Source organism: Chelonia mydas, chromosome 10 (assembly GCF_015237465.2).
Source record: "Chelonia mydas isolate rCheMyd1 chromosome 10, rCheMyd1.pri.v2, whole genome shotgun sequence".
In the NCBI taxonomy this organism is placed as follows: domain Eukaryota; kingdom Metazoa; phylum Chordata; order Testudines; family Cheloniidae; genus Chelonia; species Chelonia mydas.
Window position 1 is genome coordinate 484,108 of NC_051250.2, and position 12,074 is coordinate 496,181.

The 12,074-nt window shown below is 49.7% G+C and overlaps 1 protein-coding gene across 1 annotated transcript in view; it reads right to left on the minus strand.

Moving 5' to 3' along the window:
- Nucleotides 1–2,191: 2,191 nt before the first annotated feature.
- The window catches only part of IL21R (interleukin 21 receptor), a 33,375-nt gene continuing 23,492 nt past the window's right edge, over nucleotides 2,192–12,074 (minus strand). Inside the window, 1 exon segment of the mRNA XM_007063676.4 lies at nucleotides 2,192–4,158. Coding sequence (XP_007063738.3) covers nucleotides 3,241–4,158 — 918 coding nt within the window. The 3' untranslated portion in view covers nucleotides 2,192–3,240.

A 12,074-nucleotide genomic window follows, 5' to 3' on the forward strand; every position in this document is an offset into this window, starting at 1 on the left:
GAGCATTGCGGGGACAACTAACCCAGAACACAAGGCAGCCGATTGACTCCCCCATCTGGAGCATGCACGCAGCATACCTTAACGCTATGCTGAGGCACCAGGGTCAGGGCTGATTCAGAGGGACGTGTGCCCCTTCCTCAGTCCCTAATGCCACAATTTCCCAAGGCACGTGATGGTGGCCTCACTCCCCCATTAGCAGCAATGAGAGTTTTACAAGTGACATCAATGGGAGCAGAGCTAGGCCAGTGCTGAGCATGTTGGGAAATCCCACCCTAAAGCTCTGTGTAGGGTGCACGCACAGAGCAACACTGAGGAGCCCACTGCTACATGTGTGTTTTTCCTTAGTGGCTCCCACCAAAATACAAACCCAGCTTGATCCTACTTTGTTCATGAGATCAGCCAAGCTCTCGGCATGAGGGGGAGGTACAGTAGAGCTCCTGGCCACAATGCCACGCTTGAGACCCATTAGGCCCCTCCTAACTGGCAGTCAGCAGTTCTACCAAATGAGCTGGAAGGGAGTCTCTCCCCAGCCAAGCAGTTAGGAGCCATGCTGAGCTGGTCCCAGCTGGAGTACCCCTCCCCCCGGCCGTGCTGAACTGGTCTCTGCTGGGAGTCCCCTCCCGCCAGCAGCAGGGTCGCCAACTCTCATGATCCTGTCATTAGCTTTGCGGTAGCCGACGTTTCTCTCAAAGCCCTGGCTCGTTGAGTCATGTGATTACATGAGAATTTTCAGCTTTCATTCAAAAGCAATCAAAGGTAAGTTTCTAGGCAGCCCTCATGGCTGTGGAGAAAAATGTGACCCAGTGCAGCCTGGGGGCTCTGCAACTAGCTGGTAAGAAATAAGAACCTGGAATTTATTGTTTGTAAAAATCGCATGCTTGTTTGGGGCCTAGTTTGTAACTTTTGACACTTAGGGTTGGTGATGCTGTGGCAGAGGGGGCCTGTAGTGGGAAGCCCCTCTTTGCAGATCTTACATGTCTTATCTCTGCATGGACTTCCCTCCCTGGGCCTGTGCAGGGTCAGGTCAGAAAGGTCTAATACCTCAGAGCGAACTAGGTGCTGAAAGTCTCCGGCTGAGCAGCAAGAGATGGAGCAAGCCTATGTGCTCCTCTGCTGCCCCCGCGAGGGCATGGGGGTTAGCACGCCTACAGCACCTGAGGGGGCTGCAACATGTCCCCACAGACCGAGGCAGACAAGGCCCTGGTCTACACTGGGGGGGCTCGATCTAAGTTACGCAACTTCAGCTCCGTGAATAGCGTAGCTGAAGTCGACGTACTTAGAGCTACTCACCGCGGTGTCTTCACTGCGGTAGTCGACGGCCGCCACTCCCCTATCGAGTCTGCCTGCGCCTCTCGCAGCGCTGGAGTACAGGAGTCGACGGGAGAGCGCGCGGGGGTCGATTTATCGCATCTAGACTAGATGCGATAAATCAACCCCCGCTGGATCGATCACTGCCCACTTATCCGGCGGGTAGTGTAGACATACCCAAGGAGGGGAGCAGAGCTGCAGAGGGGAGGGAGTTAGGGCCAGAGAGCAGGGTGACCAGATGTCCTGATTTTATAGGGACAGTCCCGATTTTTGGGTCTTTTTCTTATATAGGCTCCTATTACCCCCTCCACCCCCGTCCCAATTTTTCACACTTGTTGTCTGGTCGCCCTACCAGAGGGGGCAGTGGGGCCCTGGAGGCTGCACATGGGGATATAGACAGATGAGGCCAGAGGAGCTGTGCCAAGAGGGGGCTGTGTCCAGCAGAGGGGCTGAGCCTGGAGAGGAGGAGGCTCTGCCGGGAAGTCCAGGGCTACATCCAGGGGCATAAGGCAGACATTACGTTGCCTCTAAACCTGGCTTGATACAATTCCAGAATTCGGGGAGGAATGCCAGGGGTGAGCCTGAAGACGGCATGGCCAGGGCTCTCCTTGCTCTCTGCATCTTGATGAGCAAGCCAACCTGAAGATTTTGCAGGGAGGACACTTCCTACAAACAGAGGCCCAGGCATGCTGCCCCTGGGCCAGAGGTTCCCTGCTGGCTCAGAGATACTCTGCATGCCCAGAACAGGTCTCCTCCTGACCCTGGATCACTGATCCTTTACTCTGTGCTTGTGAATGGTGAATGATGCTGCCCACTGGATGATGCCTGATCTCTCCTAGGAGAACTGGTGATGCTGCAGGAATCCCAGGGAACAGGAGGGATAGACGGGGGCAGGAGGAGTTTATTTGTATCACAGACAGAACAGGATTATTATACTGGAAATGCAGCAGACTGCAGGCTTGGGCCCTTACACTCACTAACAATATTATATTAACTTTACAATGCAGTTGTCCTAAATAACAAAATGCAGTCACAAAACAGCCAGAGGCAAATGTTTTCCTGATCCCAGTGCATGTGTCACGAGTGGCTCTATTACAAGCAGGAACAGTCCAGGTTTAGTACTGTTGAAGAGTTGTACTGCAGTAGTGCCCAAAGGCCTGGGTCAGGGCTTCATTATAGACAGACAGACAGACACACAGACAGACACATAGTCCCTGCATTTCTTGCATAAATCTACAAGCCACTACAATGCTATAATTAACGTGCTTAGAAGGTATTTTTAAAGATGTTGCTTAAAGCGGCAGCCCCGAAAGTGGTGAGAATTTGTCTGGAGTTGGAAGGTGTAGCTTTGCTGAGAAACTATTACATTAAGATGTAGGTTCAAAGAATGAAGGAGTAAGATTCTGGTCTGCAGAATATACTGTCAAGCCTGACTGGAACTTAGCCGTGAAACTTGAGTTCTGTTCAGTTTCTTGCACACTAAAATTTGCGTGATGATGCTTACAAAAGCTCTAAATGCCACCAAACCCTCAGGCCAAGTGCCACTAGAGAGAGCGAGTCATTTGAAAGTTTCATACTCTGTTTATAAACATGGCTTCAAAATCTTGTGCATTTCCCCAAGCTCAAGGTCCATTCCCAGGGTGCGGCTGCCTTTCCTGCATGGAAGAAATGAAATTCCATGGCTCCGTGTGCACCACTCTGACCAGCGAAGCTGTCAAAAAGTTGATCATGTCAGATTTGATGTGACATGAACCTAGAGTGTATACCAGCAGGAAAAGGCAAATTTCTGTGCAGCTGCTCGTTTCAGTTGCATGCAATACAGGCTGCTTGCACTCAGCACTAAGCATTTTGTTCTGTTCGTGTTGTGCTGCATAGGTTTTCTGGGCTCCTGTATTAGTGCCTAGGCTTGGAAATGGCAAGCAGCATGAGTCCTTAGTTTGTCTGCGTCCCACTGGGCAGCGTGGCAGAGCGACAGGAGACCCACTGTTTGACGTAACTCCGCGGGAAGTCCTCTCCTTCATTTTCGAGTGTGATGGATCCAGAAGTACAGCCTGAATTGGTCTGACTGCTTTTCTCAAATTCACACTCGATTGGACTCCCACAATCTGAGTCCACAAATCCACTGTCAATGGTGTCTAAATCTATGCATATTGCTGGGTAACCATCACCAGTTCGTGTATTAGGAGAGAAAAAGTCATAAGGGCCATCGCTATAGGAAACACTTTCACCATCTGGAGAAGGCAGAGAAGCTGGACTTTCTAAATCCCACTGCTCATGATGCAGGCAGAGGGCCTCTAAAATACTCCCCATCCCTCCTCCCAGGGCCTCAGCCATTGGGCGATGCACCGAGGGACTTGCACTCCTCCATGAGGGTTCCATAGACACAGAGCCAGAGGAAATTATGTTATCTTGTGCACTCAGGGCAGCCAGAGGCAAACTGCTGGAAATTTCACTGTTGTCACCGTCAAGATTAACCTTGGGGTAGCCATCCTCTCCATCAGCATCCAGATGTTCATGATCCCGGTGAGCATTGTTACAGTTGCATTGTGAGTAACAAGGTGTAAATTCATCAGCCACAGTTACTGTGTCAATAGAGAGATGACCATATGACTGGTCCTGTGTCCCACTGCTACTATTCAAACTGGACAGATGGGACTGGCTGTCCTGACCGTGCATGGCCAGGCAAGACATGCAAGTCTCGCGAGGGTGATCTTTATTGAGTTCTTTCAGCTCCTCAGCTGCAGTGTTGTGGGAAAGGTGTTTGCTGTAAACTTCTAAAACTTCTGGAAGGACAATTCCCCACTCAAAGAAATCCAGTGTTGCTTTGGTACAGGATGCACCAACCCATTTCTGCACAGAGACACAAGGAGAGAGATTATTAGCGCTGCACTCAGTGGTGGCCAGCAGCTAGCAAATCGCATTGCCTATGGGCAGGGGTGGTATGAGGTGGCGGCGGGGCTGAGACTTGCGGCTACCCAAGGAACTGAATTGTTTTTCAGAGGGAAATCGGACTCTAACCAACCAGGAATGGCAAGAATTTCCACGGCATTATTGCCAGGCCCAGCAGCTGCAGGAGAATTATCTGTAAGTCAATTCAATTAGGTAGTTTTATCTAGCTCTTCATTTCATTGTTTTGTACTTGCCCTTCAAGCTTGGAGTGTGTCCCTGCCTTTGTACTCTGATTGTTCTGGTCAAGCTCCTAGCCTAGCCTTTGCTCCCTCATCACACAGCCCCTACCCCTTTACCGGACCCTGCCTCCCGCTGCATCCAACCCAGCAAGCCCAGCCTTACTGCTCTCTGTCATCCTCTCACACACGGCTTTGCGTGCTTGCTATGCTGCCCCCTATGTCTAGAACGCCCCAAACCCCGTTTGCTGCAGCACTGCCCTGGCCTCTGCTCTGTTAGGAGTGTACATAATCCGAGTTTCTTTGTGTGACCTGCCCAGCCCCAGTACATCCCCCTCTGCTCTGTTCTCACCCTCACTTGTCATGTCCTATGTACATTATGATTTAGCCCATAAGCACCTAGGGGCTGGGACATATCTGTCTGAAGTCGGGGGGAGGGGAGCCCTCATGGTTGTTGGGCACGGCCCAAAGAAGAATAAATACTTCATTGTCTTTATTTCTCAGCCGTCACTCCTGGCTGAATCCTCTAATTCTCTTTGAAACTCTAGGGGCTTGTCTACACTGCTAAGGTCGATGTAACTTACGTTGCTCAGGGGTGTTAAAAAACTACCCCCCTGAGCGATGCATGTTACATCGACTTAAACTGGTGTCCACACCACACTATGCCAGTGGGAAAGGCGCTCCCACCAACATAGCTTCCGCCTCTTGCTGTGGTGGAGTAATTACACTGACGGACGAATACTTTCCTGGCGGCCTAGTGTCAGCGCGGTAGTGAAGACAAGCCCTAGCTAAAACCAGATGTTGTTCCAATGGCCCTGTACTAATTAATATCAATCATTTATATTGCAGAAGTGCACAAACTGTGCTGGGTGCTCTACAGACATCTAGACAAACACAGTCCCTGCTCCAAATTGCTCTCAGTCTAACTAGACAGAGCAGCGAAATGTTGGGGGTCAGGTTTGGAATACTGCTTGTTACCGTCTCACACGTGACATGGAAAACATACATTTAAAGCTGCAATCATAAGGTTTATGTTGATTAATTGATTTTTAACCCTGGCTGTCTCTGAGCTGTAAAGGGTAGGAATGGGAAGGTGCTTAGACAGTGCAAAAGGCTGTTTACAAAAAAAGCGCAAATCCCTTTTCTTGGAGTTAAACAGGCAGAATGTATTTGCTGCTTGCCTGCTATCTCTCACTCCTTCTCCCAAGGGTCCAGTTCCACTCAGAGTACAACAAAATTGTACGAAATAACTAGTAAGCAATACTACTCTGCTTTCATCTCTGTCTGTATTTCTTGCAATATGTTCTCTAACAATGCTGTCTGCACTTAATAATGGGAATCACTTTTGACACGGTCTCCCACAGTATTCTTGCCAGCAAGTTAAAGAAATATGGGCTGGATGAATGGACTATAAGGTGGATAGAAAGCTGGCTAGATCGTTGGGCTCAATGGGTGGTGATCAATGGCCCCACGTCTAGTTGGCAGCCGGTATCTAGCGGAGTGCCCGAAGGGTCGGTCCTGGGGCCGGTTTTGTTCAGTATCTTCATAAATGATCTGGAGGATGGCGTGGATTGCACCCTCAGCAAGTTTGCAGATGACACTAAACTGGGAGGAGAGGTAGATACGCTGGAGGGTAGGGATAGGATACAGAGGGACCTAGACAAATTGGAGGATTGGGCCAAAAGAAATCTGATGAGGTTCAACAAGGACAAGTGCAGAGTCCTGCACTTAGGATGGAAGAATCCCATGCACCGCTACAGACTAGGGGCCGAGTGGCTCGGCAGCAGTTCTGCAGAAAAGGACCTAGGGGTTACAGTGGACGAGAAGTTGGATATGAGTCAACAGTGTGCCCTTGTTGCCAAGAAGGCCAATGGCATTTTGGGATGTATACGTAGGGGCATTGCCAGCAGATCGAGGGACGTGATCGTTCCCCTCTATTCGACATTGGTGAGGCCTCATCTGGAGTACTGTGTCAAGTTTTGGGCCCCACACTACAGGAAGGATGTGGAAAAATTGGAAAGAGTCCAGCGGAGGGCAACAAAAATTATTAGGGGACTGGAACACATGACTTATGAGGAGAGGCTGAGGGAACTGGGGATATTTAGTCTTCAGAAGAGAAGAATGAGGGGGGATTTGATAGCTGCTTTCAACTACCTGAAAGGGGGTTCCAAAGAGGATGGCTCTAGACTGTTCTCAGTGGTAGCAGATGACAGAACAAGGAGTAATGGTCTCAAGTTGCAGTGGGGGAGGTTTAGGTTGGATATTAGGAAAAACTTTTTCACGGTGAGGGTGGTGAAACACTGAAATGCGTTACCTAGAGAGGTGGTGGAATCTCCTTCCCTAGAAGTTTTTAAGGTCAGGCTTGACAGAGCCCTGGCTGGGATGATTTAGTCGGGGATCGGTCCTGCTTTGAGCAGGGGGTTGGACTAGATGACGTCCTGAGGTCCCTTCCAACCCTGATATTCTATGATTCTATGATTCCCTGCCAGCCAGATCCAGGACTAGAGTATGCCAGGCACATCCACAGACAAAAATGGAGACACCCTTCATTCCACCAGCTCTGTACGGGGCTGGTATGGGAATCGTGATGGAATAAATGGGCCTAGAACAGTGGTTCTCAAACTTTTGTACTGGTGAACCCTTTCATACAGCAAGCCTCTGAGTGCGACCCCCCCTTATGAATTAAAAACACTTTTAAATATATTTAGCATCATTATAAATGCTGGAGGCAAAGTGGGGTTTGGAGTGGAGGCTGACCGCTCGCAACCCCCCATGTAATAATCTCACGACCCCCTGAGGGGTCCGGACCCCCCAGTTTGAGAACCGCTGGCCTAGAGAGCCAAAGGTGCTAGGATTCCACCGTCTGTAAACAGAACAGCTTTGGAGTTGGTATTTTTCGTTCTTCCATAACTCAGAAATTACTGACCAGATTTGCATTGAATTAAAAATAATAATTAATAAAAGACAACAACCAGCCCTGAGCCCTCTCTGGGCTAAGCCTATGCCTGGGGAGAGCAGAGAGCTAAGGAGGAATGTTCACAAAGTAAAGAGTAGGTGAAAACAAAGCCATAACTGACCCTCACACTCTCCGCACTCACTACCCACAGCTGCTACCAAGACTCCAAAGCACCTGAGAAGGGACAAGTCTACGGAGTGTTGTGCTCTGACTGCCTTTTCCCTCAGTGCTCCCTGTAGAGAATTTCCAGCTTATTTGCAAGAGGAATACCTCAGCTGCCTGGTTTTGTGCAGACAGACTGTGGTTGAATATGTCCTAGAACAGTTGTTTTTTGCCAGCTGGTAATAAAGTCCCTGTTCAGGTGTTAGCAAGGTCACCACATCCTCTGTAGCGCCCTTGTCTGTGCATTTCGTGCTGCGGCTGATAACTGTGTGGGCGACTGTTGCTTTATTCTGCAACTTTATTAATTTCCCAGAAGTTTCTCAGCTTCACCATTTTAGAAATGAATGACCTTTCATTCCCTCTCAGCAGCCTAACGAGGAACAGAGTGGGCAAAATCCTCTGTCCAGTCCGATGGAGAATGGCTGTCACTTTCTACCTCAGAGCAGGAAGTGACCTCTGTCCAGAGCGCTGAGACATCCTTTGGGATGAGCAATGCTCAGGGCAGGGCTGCTGAAGACAATGAAAGAATCACTGCAGTTTGAACACCTGTCGCCTATGGGGTGGGGGTTATCTCAGGGATGCTGGTTTAACCCAAACTGACACCAAATCAGCAAACATCTCCAAATGTACATTCCTTCCATGCAACGACCAGGAAAGCACAGTTCCCCCAAGACCGCCCCTCTGCTTCCCCAACCGGCCCTACCTCAGTGGCTGGTCAGCACGGCCCCTGCCTTGCCCCCTCCTTTCAGGGTAGTAAGTAGACCTGGCTGCCCTTGCTGAGCTCCCAGCTGGCATTGCCTCCCTGAGTTACCTCGGAACCAGGGCTGGGATTAGCTCCAGGCTCTCGTCTGACTTGGCTCAGCCTCTGGCTAAGGCAGGGGTGGGCAAACCTTTTGGCCCGAGGGCCACACCTAGGAATAGAAATTGTATGGCGGGCCATGAATGCTTACAAAATTAGGGTTGGGGTGCAGGAGGGGCTGATGGCTCTGGCTAGGGGTGCGGACTCTGGGGTGGGGCTGGGGAGGAGAGGTTTGGGGTGCAGGAGGGTGCTCCAGGCTGGGATAGAGGGGTTTAAAGGGTGGGAGGGGGATCAGGGCTGGGGCAGGGGGGTGAGGGCTCCGGCTGGGGGTACTGGCTCTGGGGTGGGGCTGGGGATGAGAGGTTTGGGGTGCAGGAGGGTGCTCCGGGCTGGGATCGAGGGGTTCGGAGGGCAGGAGGGGGATCAGGGCTGGGGCAGAGGTTTGGGGCATGGAAGGAGGCTCAGGGGTGAAGGCTCTGGGCAGCGCTTACCTCAAGGAGCTCCCGGAAGCAGTGGCATGTCCCTTCTCCAGCTCCTATGTGGAGGCATAGCCAGGTGGCTCTGAACGCTACCCCGTCTGCAGGCACTGCCCTTGCAGCTCCCGGTGGCCGCAATTCTCAGCCAATGGGAGCTGCGGGGGCAGCGCTTGGAGTGGGGGAAGCATGCAGAGCAGAGCCCCCTGGCTGCCCCTATGTGAAGGAGCTGGAGTGGGGCCGTGGCGCTGCTTCCAGGAGCCGCGTGGAGCGGCTCTCAACCCTGCTCTCTGGCTGGAGTGGAACAAGCCCCAGACCCCGCTCACCAGCAGGAGCTTGAGGGCCGAATTAAAATGGCTGGTGGGCCAGATCTGCCCACGAGCCATTTTAATCCACCCCTGGGCTAAGGGCACCCACCCCTGGGCTAAGAGCACCAGGGGGGCGGGATGTTGCAGCACTTGAAGGTCCCTTTCTGGGAGTTAGTAAGAGACCTCAGCAGCCTCACACTGCTGAGAGGGAGTTTCTTCTTTACCCTGTCAGAGAGCTGAGCTGGCTTATGTCCTGAAATGGGAGATATAAATTTATATTGTTTATCTTCTCTACTGTAACTGTGCACGCGCTTTTCGACAGATACACAGCCGGTCCTTTTAGAGTCCTGCTAAGCCCTTGGCCTCAATGATATCTTGTGGCAGTAAATTCCACATATTTATTATGACTTACATAAAAAATGCTTCCTTTATCAATTCTAAGTGTGTTGCCTTTCATTGTCCTTGAAGGTCCCTTTGCTCTTGTGTTATGAGAGAGGGTGAACGGGAGTGTGCAGTGATTCTCCTCTAGACCAGGCAGTATTTTGTATACCTCTGTCAAGTCCCTTCTTCTTTGGTTCCTCCGAACTAATTACACCAATCTTTTCAGTCTCTCATGATACACACTGTCTCAAGGCTTGTAATCAATTTACTTCTTTGTCTCCTAACACGTTCTATTTTTACTATGTTCTTTTGGAAATGCTGTGACCACACAGCACATGGTGTGCCAGGTGCAGACCTACCATTCATTTATGGGATGGCATTATAATATTTTCAGTATACTATTCTAGTCCATTTTTTATATATTGTAATTTTCTGCAATTCTGAGCTAGCATCTCATGGTGCAAAACTGGGAACTCGTTGTGGGAGTCAGCTGCTGCTTGGATTTAGGGCTTGGGTAACCACTCAACTATTATGCAGTAAAGGCAGGGTCATGTGCAGGGAAAGCAGTTTATGCTGAGGCATCAGAATGACTGCAATGAGAGCAACAAGATGGCAAAGTCCCCGGTGTAGATGCCATGGCTGGTCAGCCTTGGGGAGAAACACCCAGGAATAAAGAAACGTGTTTCAAACCCCTCAGCAATAAGTGAGGTCAGAGGAGTGTGAAAGGCTTGGTAAGTTTCATGGAGGTGCAAGAAGGGAAGAAGGTGGAAATGGAAGAAGGGAGCAGAGAGCAGAAGGGGAGCTGGGAGGGGCACTGAAGTGGGAGGCATGTTTTATTTTGTTCTGCATGAACCCATGAGCAGAAAATATGAAACTTTACCCTTTTAACCAACAGTCTCTTTGGGCACCTGGCTAAAGTCTCTACATTAGGGCGCAGCTGGTGTTTCTCCCAAGAGGGTCAGAGAAGAAACAGAAACAAGAACTAGCTTTTGAAGTGCCTCTAATAAGACCTGCTTTAACAATAGGTTTTGTGAAGGAAGATGAGGTAATGTGAAATCTGTATTCGGACACTGGCATTATCCCCATTCATCCATTGTATGGCAGGGTCCCCTCTGAACCAAACACTGAAAAGCACACTTGGAATTCACAGTTTTTTCCCCTCACTTTAAAGTCCATCAGAATTCCATTGTGAACCCTGCTCTTTGCATGCCATTTAGCCAGAGAGGGAAACATTAAGGATTAAAGTAAAAAAGAGTTTGGCTGTTTTTAAGTGAAAAGAGAATCAGGGTAACTAGATAAAGTTACTGACTAAGACAGATAATATCATATTGCCCCTATATAAATCCATGGTACACCCACATCTTGAATACTGTGTGCAGATGTGGTCACCCCATCTCAAAAAAAGATATATTGGAATTGGAAAAGGTTCAGAAAAGGGCAACAAAAATGATTAGGGGTGTGGAACGGCTTCAGTATGAGGAAAGATTAATAAGACTGAGACTTGTCAGCTTGGAAGAGAGACGACTGAGGGGGGATATGATTGAGGTCTATAAAATAATGACGGGTGTGGAGAAAGTAAATAAGGAAGTGTTATTTACCCCTTCTCATAACACAAGAACTAGGGGGCAACAAATGAAATTAACAGGCAGCAGGTTTAAAACAAACAAAAGGAAGTATTTCTTCACAGTCAGCCTGTGGAACTCTTTGCCAGAGGATGTTGTGAAGGCCAAGACTACAACAGGGTTCAAAAAAGAACTAGATAAGTTCATGGAGGGTAGGTCCATCGATGGCTATTAGCCAGGATGGGCAGGAATGGTGTCCCTAGCTTCTGTTTGCCAGAAGCTGGGAATGGGCGACAGGGGATGGATCACTTGGTGATTCCCTGTTCTGTTCATTCCCTCTGGGGCACCTGGCATAGGCCACTGTGGGAAGACAGGATACTGGGCTAGATGGACATTTGGTCTGACCCAGTATGGTCGTTCTTATGTTCTTATGACTTCAGAAGGATACGCGCCTAACTCAGAGATAGCTGCAGCTTGATGAATGTTACTGGGCTGGTTATTTACCCCTCCAGGTCTAACCATGTTTCCAGGCTGTTACCTACAACCAGTCTCTGGATTAAAAGATCTCCTAGAGGGGATTGCAAGGGCTAACACTGGGTTCCTGGCATAAGCAGAAGACTGGAATGAGAATGGTCCTAGACTGCACCTCATAGAGCACTCAGATGGCTACTGGGTATACAAGAGAGAGCTTGGCCAGCTATGTCGTGGGTGTAACATCTTTATGATATTAAGGTGCAGCACAAGAGCCATATTCCGGTGCAGTGCAAACATAGAGGCCCAAACACAAAGCAGCAGGGAGAGGCTGTGCAGAGCTGGTTTAGCTCCCCAAGGGTTGTGAGTGAATCTGCTGTGTTACTGCAGTAAAAGGTGCTCCACGGGGGTACAATGACAAAGTGGCCAAGAATTTGAAGACTGAAAATGAAAGTGCAGAGCTAAAGACTCCCCCAAATTATTCTCTCCATAACCCCCAAAGCTGGCCAGCAGGCCTGCTCTTTCCACA